The sequence below is a fragment of the Chelmon rostratus genome, chromosome 20 (assembly GCF_017976325.1).
Source record: "Chelmon rostratus isolate fCheRos1 chromosome 20, fCheRos1.pri, whole genome shotgun sequence".
In the NCBI taxonomy this organism is placed as follows: domain Eukaryota; kingdom Metazoa; phylum Chordata; class Actinopteri; order Chaetodontiformes; family Chaetodontidae; genus Chelmon; species Chelmon rostratus.
The window spans coordinates 21,579,690-21,592,130 of record NC_055677.1 but is presented as its reverse complement, the minus strand read 5'-3'; the positions used below and the strand labels follow the sequence as shown (position 1 = coordinate 21,592,130).

Genomic DNA, 12,441 nt, shown 5'->3' with positions numbered 1-12,441 from the left:
GGAGGCGCGTCGCCTCGACAAATCCCTTCCCCGCTCGCAGGGATGAGGCAACGTTCATTTCTCACTTCAGAGGCTGAAGTTTACACTTGAGCTTGATGCACTGCTTTACTCACTGAGTGCTGCATTGCTGATAATGCAGATCTCATATTTTGTGCATTGATTTCTCTCCCGATGGGTTTACCACTATTAGTAGCCAGCACAGACAACAAATTGGATTTATGTCTTGGACTGGAAGACTGCACTGCTGATGTGAGACAAATACGCTTCACTGCTATATAAGGGATGTGGTGGCATCATATACAGTATTTCCACATCTAAGGTTGGGTTTGTGTATGTGTGTCTACGGGTTTATGCACACATCCTCCAGGCAAGATCTATCACTTATTTTCATTTTCTTCCATAAATTCCAATCTAGTTCAACGGGAATTAAATCAAACCCCCCACCCCTTAATACATACATATAATGCGGGCAGCATCTTTTATTCCTGTCATGACCCACACATTAATACCCCCGTGCAAACCAAATGATTGATTACTAACTGTTTACCGTGGAGTTACATTAAAAGCATGAGAATCTCAGTGGGCACAGTGGGCCATTTTCTGATCTGATTTCTCATAAAGCCTTTTTCTCTCCGGGTTAGGGTAGCCAATCTCCCTCTATTGTGCCAGAAAGGGGTCTCGGGTGCAGGAACCAGCCACATCGGGAGGCATTTTTCTCTTCCCGACCGTCGACAGAGCACATTCAACATTCATGTGGTGACCCATTTTATTAATGGAGAGGCCTTTTTCAGCGTGTCTTCCCCCCGTCTTTGTCGGCTGCAGCAGCCCTCATAATGGGCCCTCCTGTCAGGGTTTCATGACTAATCTCCTCATTGACCTCTCCTTCACTTGCAGCCCCCTCCACCACACTGATGATTCAGTTACTGGTAGAGATTGGGGAAGATGTTGGCAACGCTTGCATAGTCAATGCCATGTAGAAAAACATAAAACACTGCACTCAGAGGAAGTTTAAAATTGGTTCTGTATTTTACTGTAACTTACACATCATAAGCGTTGTGAATAAGGTTATATCAGTGGAATATTTTGATTTGAATTTTTTTCAATTTTTTCAGATCTAATTGTATTTATCACACATAAAATCACATGACAGAGAGGGTTGGGAGCCTCGACAGTGGCAGTCTTTAATCAAACCTACCTCACTGATCTCGTGTTGCCTGCACAGCAATTCACTCTCCTCCGCTCAGCCCCATCCATGTCGGACGATTCCACGCCTCGTCCAGTGCTAACGCAGGAAGCAGTGTGCCTTTTATGTAGTGGGGGTGTGGAGGTTAGGGTGGTAGACTGATGTTTTTGCACGTCACAATTTTTCAATTAACATTCACTGCAATCACTCAATAATCAAGGGTCACTTGTGGTGAGGAACCCACCGAGAATTAGATTCTGATTTTGCAGTTCCCCTCAGCTCTAAGGCTCAATTTACTGTCTTTCAGCTCAATGTTTTGGTTTTTAGCTCACAGATGAATTGTTTTATCTCACTGACATTTTCAGTGAAAAGGCCCTGCACGCTACCTGCTCAACAGCGAACACAGTTATTTCCTTAGGAGAAGACCAAAAATAGAGCTAAAAGGAGAGTAAATATTGGACTTACATTCCCCAGTTGCCAGAATTATGACAAATATGCTAATGTTGCTCTGTAGCGGCTGGATGTTTAAATACACAACTGTTAACCGTTAATATCTTAATATTGCGTTTACAGCTTGTTTCTGCTTCTGGCCAAAAAACTCTGGTATTGCAAGTTTAACAGTGTACCTAACCATGGTTTATTTTCCATAACAACAATCTTCCCCTAACTGTAACCATATAATAACTATCTATAAGTTGGATATTATAGAAAATAGAATATGTAAGACCTGACAACTCGTGCCATGAACTCAAAACTTGAAGTGTAACTGCAGGGCTCACCAGAAAGCGGTGATTACTTGTGAAGAAGTACCTACTCAGAAATAGCAGAGTTGTCCATCTCCTCATTCAGTCAGACATCCCACTGAGCCAGCCATATCGGCATGGGCGACATGAGAAGAGAGCCTCGTCAGTGAAGAAAACACCATATGGCAGTATTTCCCGCTCATAAGCTGAAGCAGATACAGCATTTCTAACAGAGGGAGAAGTGTTGACAGCGTCATCATACTGTTCCTGTTTGTCTAATTCAGCTTGCGTGCACACAAATGCACAGACACAGTGACAGCGCTGATGTGGTAACCTCCCCAAGTGTGATATTCGATTCTGATCTGAAGACGACAGGGAGAGATGAATAAAAAGTGCTTGATAATGGGATCATTGAGTCATGAAAAGCGATTCTGAGCGAGTTATCTTTTGCAGAGGACAATGAACGCAGGCACTCATTATGTATGGCCATCCGACAGTGCTTTAGCAAAACAGGAGCATACAATAGAGCCGCAACTTACAAAAGAGGAGAAGAATAACAATCAAACAAAGGAAAAGTGCTGTATTGAATTTTCCAGACCTTTGCTTCCTTAGCAAGGTAAACTTATTGGAGCATGTTGACTCAGTGATGATGGTTAAAGGGTCAAATGTCAGTAGGTTGGATTTACAAAGCTGTCCCACAAATTACCACAAGTCGCATAACTTTATGTCAATATTAAATTTGCAGTGAGTATTTACACAAATGATGTACAGTGTCAGTATTGTATTCTGGATCTTCTATGTCTTTTATATCTTCTGGGAATCACCTGATGCACACCATTCAGCATGGGAATGGCTGACAGTACAAACAGAGGTAAATATTGAGTGTATATACATTTAAAGGCCATAGCAGAAAAAATGACATCCCCAAAATTGAGTTTGATATGATCACAATTTTAAGGATTGCACCTTGAAATTGAAGAATCTGAGCAAAAGAGTGACTTCTGCTGTTGAAACTGTTTTTAAAAACATATTTCTGAATTTCAATAACACGCTTAGTGAAAGGCAGGCTGTTTGGGGGTTATGAAAATATTGCTGTCAGCACTCAGCTAAAAGGTCAGCGATTTAATTAAAAATGCTTCCTTGAATTACAAATAATAATAATAATGTGGAAGATTTTTATGATTCACAGATTTTTGTAGATCAGACAGCTGTTAATACTTTTTGGCTTCTTTTGTGGTGCTGAACCGACTGAATCTTCCGTAAATTACACTTCCTCTTGTCCTTTGCGGAATATTCAAGAAATATTCTTTGTTTCTGTCACTTGGATGTTTTTTATTATTGCAATATAGCGCTACCTGTGAGGCATTGATGGTGAGAAGAGCAAAACCCTCTAATCTCTGTCCCTCATTTTGTGCCCCCGTTGTTCTCTCAGAGTGATAAAACAAATATATGCCCGCAAATTGTACACCTACTTTTCCTAGATGTTGGATTACAAATACATTTCCCCTGCTGCAGCAGTCAGTCTGTAGGGATCAATCAGTTCCAACCACCATTTGTATAAAATCCAATCTCTCATATTTTGCAGTTATACTGAAGTTTTTTTTTTTTTTTTTTTTAAGCAGCACTGCTTTCCTGTCATTTTGCCAGCTAAAAAGTTTGGTGTGGCCTCACGCTGAATATATTATAAAATCATCAGAGCCTTGTCTGAGGACTCCTTTGAAATGAGATGCTGCACCAATTAAAAAAAAAAACTGGTAATAATGAAAAACCAGCTCATTTTTCACACACTCTGTTGGTCTGAGTCGTGGCCTTTGTGCAGCTCCTGTCCACACTTTGCATGCATCCTTTACTTCGCAGCAAAATTCTGTGTTTCTGTCACTTAAAGGTAGTTTGCATTGTAATGGAGCTGGAACTGAAATGTTGTTGTCTAATATTGATTTTATTCCCTCTCATGTTCTCATGTCCCCTGCTGCAGTGAATTATTTTCAATGACCATTTGCACAACTTTCCATTTCTTCCTTTGACATTAGCGCAAACTTGCTATTTTTAGTGAAACGCACCTGTGAAGGGCACAAATACAAAACCTCTGGCCCAGATGTAACCACACACAAAGCCAGTTCCTCTCTCTGTCTCTGAATTTTCATCTCTTCTCTCTCCCTCTCTCTCTCTCTCTCTCAAACACACACACACACACACACACACACACCTGCATGCTCACCTTCAAGCAATTCTTTACGTCTCATTCCGTTCTCATTAATCACCAGGAGGCCACGCAGCCTCCTATTTAATTTAGTGGAAACATTGCCCCCTCTGGTCTATCAGAGGCTCAAGTTTTCAACACAACAGTGAACACCGTTACCACCCGAGCTATTAATGACCCTCGCCCGAGGTTTAAGAGTTAACCCCTTGGCTAGCTGGGAAACTGCCAACATTTTCTGTAATTACACCTGCTCTTTGGGTCCTACCCTGGTTTCAGATTCTGGCCCCTGGTAGGCGTAGCCATGGGAGACGTCTGCTCCAGACATCGGGATTATGTAACAAGGAAGAGGGCTGCCAAAGTTTAATGGCTGGTGACATTAGCAAGAAGCAACAAGATAACAGGAGACAATTAGGAAGTAATGGCTTTTATATATATTCCATGTTTCCTGCTATTCAGTTAATGTTGCAACAGTATTTCAGTGTTCTTCAGATAGTCACACCAGTGCTGACTCTTTACTCCTTTTTATTCTCTATGATTAAAAGTGTAAATGTATTGGTAATACTGAGTACAAAACAGATATTTGTACAAAAAACATCAGATCATTGGTGAGAAAATGTATCGCTGTGATTGTTTTATGTTGCAACGTTGCACCTGCTCTCTCTCTCTCACACACACACACACAGAGGTCAAATGCAGTCTAACCTCTCGCAGTCTGCAGACTAGCTCCCGACCCAAACCGATCAATGCTGCAGGAGCTTTGGGGAGTTGCTTCCTTTAAGGGCTCCAATCAGTGATGTCGCTTATGAAATGACAAGATCACTTAATATCACCTCTCCACCTGGCCTCGCCTTGAATGTGTGAGGCACCATCCTCCCCGGGATGGAGCTGTGTCACTCCCCCGCAGTGCACTCTCTGTCGCCGGGTCCACGGCCAATAGTCTTTAGCTGAGAGCAGTATCAGTGAGGCCCAGCATGTCGATTCTATTGAACTGGCTTGGCATGTCACAGGCAGTAAAGACCTCTTGATTGACTCCTGCTTGGATAGCATGCCCAACTCCATACATTAGTAATGCCTGAGGATTCGATAGATGGATGGCTTGGACAGATTGATGCAGGCAGACGGCACATTTACCGTAATGCCTTAATTTACCTTGCACTATCACAAAATATACTGGACTGTTATCCTGGCGTTGTTTGGCTGGTTATACAGAACAGCATCTAAGAGATAATTATTGTTGTGCCATCTCAGTTTGCCAAGATCTTGTTATTTTTTAGATTTATAATGAATTATTTTGACAGAGACGTACAAAAGAAACAGGAAGCAGTCATCAGCTCAACAAAACAACCATTAAAATAATTTCCAGTGCTCCAGTTTTTTAAGTTAGCTGCCACAGTTCAGCAGCTGGGTCACAGCAGCGTGTGCCACTCCAAGGCTTAATTGGCTACTTAAGCACATTTTCCAATATGTACTGTTGTAAATATGAGCGAAGCCAAGCCATGGGATCATGCAGTTGTGTCTGGAGCTTCTGGAAAGACTTAACTCCCCTGCGTGAAGTCATTTGTTCATGTATGTTGCATCCTTGCTGACTGTAATGCAAATTGCTCCATGCTGCCCCCTCTGGCCTCAAACCAGCTCCTGCAACATCACTCTCTCTTGTGTGTCTCTCTTTGCTGGCCAGCTGTAAGAATAAGGGAAACAGGTTGATAGTTAAATAGATGGAATTCACCTGTGTAAAAGTTGTGTTTTACGTGCTGAGGACTTCAAACTTAACTGTAACAAAGCAAATTTGACCACCCCATCAGTCAATGAGTTACTGTAAATCCTGCAGTAATATCTTAGGTTGAACTGTATATTTATATTCTGAATGGGCCCCATAAAATTATGCTCCCATGCCAACAAATTGAACTGGAAATTTGCATTTAATTGAGGACTAATGCAGAGAATCAGCCATGATTTTTCCCGCAGCCTCCACTTTTTTCTTCTTCACTTTCTAGTGAGACAAGAAGGAGGGAGGGCAAAGAAGGATATAATTAGGGGGAGGTTGGGGGTTGAGGTCTATCTCAGGAGAGCTGGTGCTGCGATCTCACTCCTTCCACTTCCCACAATGCACTGCAGGCCAGGAGGGAAAGAGAGAGAGAGGAGGCAATTAGCAGGTAACACATAGCAGGCTGATCTGTTTTAAGCCGATACAGACAGCAGCTGCAAGCTACACATCAATGCAGAAGAGGCCGGTGTTGTGTACCGCTACAGAGATTTGTGTATGTGTGTGTTTGGGGAGACCACGTGGGACAAATACATTGTACAGTAAATTTCATTCAGCGTGTGTTTTGTGCAATTATCCATTCCACCGGCAACAAATCACCTGCACACGCACACACCTCAAGGCCTTTTTACCAGCCACTCCTGGGTTTCTATTTCATTTTCATCACACGTAATTAAGCCGGAGTGTTCTCTCAACCACCCGCCCCTCGCCACTTCCTCCACCCCTCTGCACGCCCCTTGCAACCCCTGGTGTTTTGGCGCTCATTTACAGCAGACACTGAATGCAGGCACGGGCTAAAAAAAAAGAAAAAAAGCGTTTATTAACTCCGTTTGACCCAATTGGCTTGCATATGAAAACACCTGGGCGATAGATTGAAATTTAATTGCTTCACTTAGTTAACCCACTTAAGGACCATGTTGAGTTGAGTCTGCTCAATTTGTTGGGATCAGCAGCTTTGTGCATCGGGGATGTTGCAGGCTTGGATTATGGATAATTACTATTAATTACTGGCTGAGACTTTTGGCTTTGAAGCCGCGATGAGCAAAATAGAGCGATGTCGGGGAATGAACTTGGCTGAATGGAATTATGCAGATAATGGCCGAAGCGATAGAAAGGAAAGGGGCGTTTTCTGTGAGACGCAGGGCATCGGGTTGCTTTGTTTTCCTTTGTTGTTGCCTGTGTCATCAGTGGGAAGGCGCAATATGTCGTCTGCACCCACGGTGTCAATCAGAATCCCATTACTGCAGAGGTCATAGACACACTGCTCCAGGTAAGCTGAGTCTCAACAAGCTGCTCTGCTCGCATTTCCACCAGGATAAAGAAAAATAATACATTTGAGCCCAACAGTATCTTCTGTCCCCCACATTTCAAGTCGAACTTTAAACTCTTGTCAGAAATCAGAATATGTTTGCTGCTTTCTCTCAGACCAAATGGAATCAAAACTTCTGTCAAGGTTTTTTCCTCCTCTTTTTTTTTTTTTTTTTATTGCCAGTCTAGCAATTTGCACTCATAGCCTCATGGGTAATTTTATGAATACATATCAGGACCTTTAGCTCACAGGCGGTGGCTGGCACACTCAATAATGCCTCGAGCAATATCACTTTGAGAGAACCACACAAAAACAAAGATGCCTTAGCTCCATGAATATTTATTAACAGGAGATAGCGGAGCGGAGTTAAAAATGAAGGACTAATAGGTGGATGGAGATATGAAGAATGAATGACGGATGATACAAAGACTGATGGACAGTTAGGATGACACAACCCACAGAGCTTTCAAAGTGCAGGAAGCCCCAACAGGAAATGAAGACACAACGCACGAGGAACCCTGGAGGACATTTGTTATTAAAACGCTGTTAAATACACGTTTACTTGGCTCCTTCTCTGAAGCCGTTGGTTGCCGGCGCAGCGGCGAGGCAGCCAGCCTCCCCTGGTAGCCTCATTCAGGAGCCACTGCTGATTGGCAGCACAACAGCTCTGCTGGGTATGAGACCCTCAGGGCCTCGCTGGCGGTCTCCATCCTTATGCCGACGGCGCTATCATTTCTGGATGCTGATTAAAATGTTGGCGAGGTTAAAAGAAGCTGAAGGTTAAACCACAAAGGGCTCCATGTGAAGTTGTTTCACACCCCGTACCCCACCCACTCCTCCCACACACACACACACACACACACACACACACACACACACACACACACACACTAACAAAGCCGACTTCTAGAAATGGGAGCACACTGAACAGGGCTGTGTCTGACTTGAGATCAGATCTTGGCTTGATTTTAGCCACTGATGGACGTTGACTCAAGTCAAAGCACTTTTTCTCAATGAGTCCTGCAAAGCCTCGGTGTCGACTGGATATTGCTGTGATAGCTGCTGAAGATTGAATCCATTTTTACAAAAGAATGTCACAGTCAAGCTCCAAATGAAATGAAAAAGAGTTTCTGCTCTTATATTTTTTATTATTTTTTTTTGTGTGGAGCTCAGTACCTAGATCAGGCAAGGGAAAGCTGTCATGGAAATCTAACGAATTACTAACTGTAATGTTATTGTGGGGTTGGGGAAGGATTTGTGAGGTGAGGTGGATTGCATTTTTATCGAATCTGAATCCTTTAGAATCCCTTATCGGATCCATTTAGGGTCAGCTTTCAACGCTTGTAACTAAAGTTAAAAATAAGATTATATTATATTTTATCAGCTACTGCCGGCTTAAAAGGCAGATGCGCAACATTTTTTTAGCGTCAGCCTAATAACGGTTCCCGTCCTGTAGCCTTAACCTGGGAATGATTAAAAGTGTATCTGACATGATGAAATAACAGGTGGAGCCTACGCACCTTATATTTCATGAATCACTCACTCCAAATACTGCCTGTCCCAGATCAGATCTAATACGCGGAGAAGCTTAAACAATATGATGCATGAAATGTTAACAGGGAGATTCTGACTACTGAAGTTGATGTAACTCTGTTGGTGCTGCTAAACTGCAAAAAGGGGTCCTCAACTGCATTTGTTTTTCATTTAGGCCTAATTATTGTTTCCTATTTTCACTTTCATACAAAATGTATGTTATTTTTATGAGCCTGTATCAGTGCGAGAAGGCTCCTAAAAAACATGGTAAATCCATAATGATCAGTTCAAGATCAGTGCTCAATACAAAACCCACAGTTCCACTACCAATGAATGAGACTCAATACAACAGCTGGACAATGAAAATAAACCAAGTGAAGCCTCTAATAGACATGTAACAGACCAGCTCACCCTCCACCCCACCCTCCTGTGAGCCGAGCGGTTTGATAGTGGGCTCACGGGGTCGAGGGGATGGAGTTGGAGAATAATCCAGTTCTGTAGAATGGGTGAACTATGAATTATGAATGAAACAGACTTTTCTGGCGTGTTGCCAGGGGTTGGCAAGCTAATCGACAATCACCCTCAGGACGGACTGGTCCTCTTCCACCGGTGAGTAACCGGTGAGCTACATCCATTTGTTTTCTGTCTTAATATCCTGTGGGCAGGATGGGAAAATCTTTAAAATGAGCGAACAGAGACAAACGTTTCCATATCAGGTTCTATGGCCTCTGAGTTTTGCAAATCCAGGTATTTTATCAACCTGGAAGAGGATTTAAAATGTAACTGGGCCACAACCTGGCCCAGCCCTTGAGTTCGGGGCAAACAGAGTATCAGGGTCAAGGAGTGCTGAGTGATTTAAGACCGTGCTTTTCCTTCAAATTATTATATTTATTGGAGGATCAAGCTAAGCCGCGGTGGAGCAGAATGGGCAGGGTGAAAGAGGCCAGCTGTCACTCAGTTCCTCACTAAGACGTTAGTGAGCACAACTGTGGGGCTATCTGTGTCATCTCCCTCCTCAACACCTTTCCCTCCACTTCTCGCTCTGTGCCGTGGGATTGAATGGAAGATTGAAAACAGCTGAATGAAAGGGGCACTTTTGAAGGAGGGAGCTTGAATTGTGTTCATTTTGTGTTCCTCTCAGCATTTTCTCTTAAAATATACAAATATAGCAACGGCTCCATTAATACACAATGAGTCATGGCTATGGGAAGTCCAACTTCCAGGCTTTATTTAAAGTTGCAGCCAGTGCTGGCGCTGGGACTGGATCGTGACTCAGCGTACGCTTTGTCAATAATAAGGTTATCTTTGAGAATCAAGCATCCTCGTGCTGATGTTTTGGAAACGTGTCGTATCACATTTCAGCATTAGATGTCACGCAGTGAGTGACTCCAGCTCGGTTCTTGTCTAGACTTTCTGTCAGTAGGACTCCAACGCAGCAGGAGAGAGACAAACACAAAGGCAGACGTCTACTGTACAAACTAGATCCAGAAATGTTGATTCTTTCTTTAGAAAAATGAGCATTTAATCCTCCTGTTTGTGGCCTCAGAAGATTCTCTGATTTCCATCGGGCTATTTCGAAATGCATTGCCACAAAGCTTCATCACAACCCATCTGAGCTCGCTCTGTCATATCGTTCTCTGTTGCAAAGTTCTTCAAAAAGCGGTCTAGCAATTCAAAGTTCTCTTTATTCCTCGGAGTACTTTCTGCTGCATGAGGATCATAAATTAATTTAACAGGTAGATATCCCCTCAATGCTCATCTAGGCACAGCAGAAAATGAATTTGCTGAGTTTATTGTTAAATGAAGGTTCTGGTGAGCAGGATGTGAGTGAGGATTTAGTGCACCTTAAGGGACCCCCTCCTTCCAGACTGAAAATATGCTTCTGAGATCTCATCTCGTATTAATTTGTTGTGGCCGTGCTGTTGCTCCACGCCGCCCTCTGGCTACCTCGGAGCCATTCATCGCCTCGCACAGCCACAAGCCTCGATGCCTTCGCTCTCCTAGTGCTTGTTCCACAATTTAACTTGGCTTGTTTTCCTCAGCGTCCCCTCGCACCTCTTTGTCCCCCTCTCCCTCCTGACCCCCCACCCCCACCCCCACCCAACCACTGTGACCTTACTGCAATTATGCATCCTCCAGTGGGACAATTAAAACTGAGCCACTGTCCCGAGTGGAGGGAGGAGGAAGAAAAGGGAGGAAATAATGATGCCAGATTTGTTCGTGCAATCGCCTGCCTGCTTTGAACTAGCCTCCTATTGAAGTTGAAGAATCAACTGTTGTAGCCGCTCTGACTGTGTTCCAATACCCCCCCCCTCCCCAGTCAAGGGCATGCTGACCTTCAGCTGCTTTGTCCAAAAAAATAAAAGCTGTGTGTCTTTCTTCATTCAGCCCTGGAAAATTCATTCATTTTGACATTGTTGTCCCCTTTCACCCCCCTCCAACCACCCCTCCCTCTCTCTGACAGGTGCAAGTGCAACCTTCATGCCAACATCTGTGTGTATGACAAAGAGAAGCTGAGCTGCGAGTGTGAACACAACACCACCGGGCCTGACTGTGGCCGCTGTAAGAGGAATTACCAGGGGCGAGCGTGGAGCGCTGGCTCCTACCTGCCCATCCCCAAGGGCACGGCCAATATCTGTGAGTACACACCACACACGCGCTGAGTAATTAAAAAGATGGGTCACATGGCAGAGCAGGTACTAATAGGGTTATTTTGACATGAAAATCTGCTCAAGTGTAGCTGGAATCAACAAATCAATTTTGCCAAATTTGAGTGAATTGCATTAGCAAAGAGAACAGTGATGCAGGTATAGTTCATGAACTGAAGGGCAGGAGCGGCACGCAGCACATGCAGCAGGTGCAGCAGGCTTATCTGCGAGGAAGTGAATCTTCCTGCCTGACCCCAGTGTCAAAACGAGCGTAAGCAGCAGTTACAGCGGCAGATGCGCCCGTGTCAGACTTCACTCTTCGTTCCTTTACAGAACACCCACGGCATCGAGCCGGCGCTCGACTGAAGAAACCACGCACGCCCTCTCATCTGTGTGTGAACAAACCGAGTGTGCAGGGTCGGAGTTTCAGTTCGCTTTACCTTTCAGTTTCAAGGGTTTTTCGTTTTATACCTGCATTCAACAGGGGAGGTGACTTGCTAGAAATAAGCGCTGCTTTGGTGAAAATTTGCCCTCAGCTGTAGTAACCGAGAACAGCGTTTCAGGAGGATTAATTAACAGCACAGGTTATCTGTGATTGTGCATAATTTCACCACAGACTGTGCTGGGCACGAGACATGTCTTTTTTGTGCTGTTTTCTTGTTCATAGTTCTCAAAAATGAAAAGACCCACATCTTCAAATTTCTTGGTATTTCAGAAGTTCAGGTGAAAAATATGCATGAGCCACTACATGGTGCACTCCTTTGCCTAATATTTGATATCTGCTTTGAACCAAAGGTCTATAATAAACCTAGTCCACTACATGTGCAGTTATGGCCAATTGTCATGGTTCCCTGGATGGTCCATTCACTCTAAGTAGCAGCAGGCTGCATCATCTTGCAGTTTTATTACTTTGAAGTGCCTGTTGATGCAGGGACATACGCTTTGCTTTACACTAATGTACTAAATGTATTAGAGTTGATAAATAATCTTCTCCAGCTGCAGCTGCAATGCTCATGTGAGATTGAACCAATTATTTACTCCTGCTCGAGCTGAGGAAAGTGGG

At 43.7% G+C, this 12,441-nt stretch overlaps 1 protein-coding gene across 3 annotated transcripts in view; it reads left to right on the top strand.

The window, feature by feature from the left end:
• The window catches only part of ntng1a (netrin g1a), an 87,207-nt gene that overhangs the window by 47,928 nt on the left and 26,838 nt on the right, over positions 1-12,441 (top strand). For all 3 annotated transcript variants that reach the window (XM_041961971.1, XM_041961969.1, XM_041961968.1), the window contains exon 3: positions 11,195-11,367. In XM_041961971.1, coding sequence (XP_041817905.1) covers positions 11,195-11,367 — 173 coding nt within the window. The remainder of the gene's footprint in view (positions 1-11,194; positions 11,368-12,441) is intronic.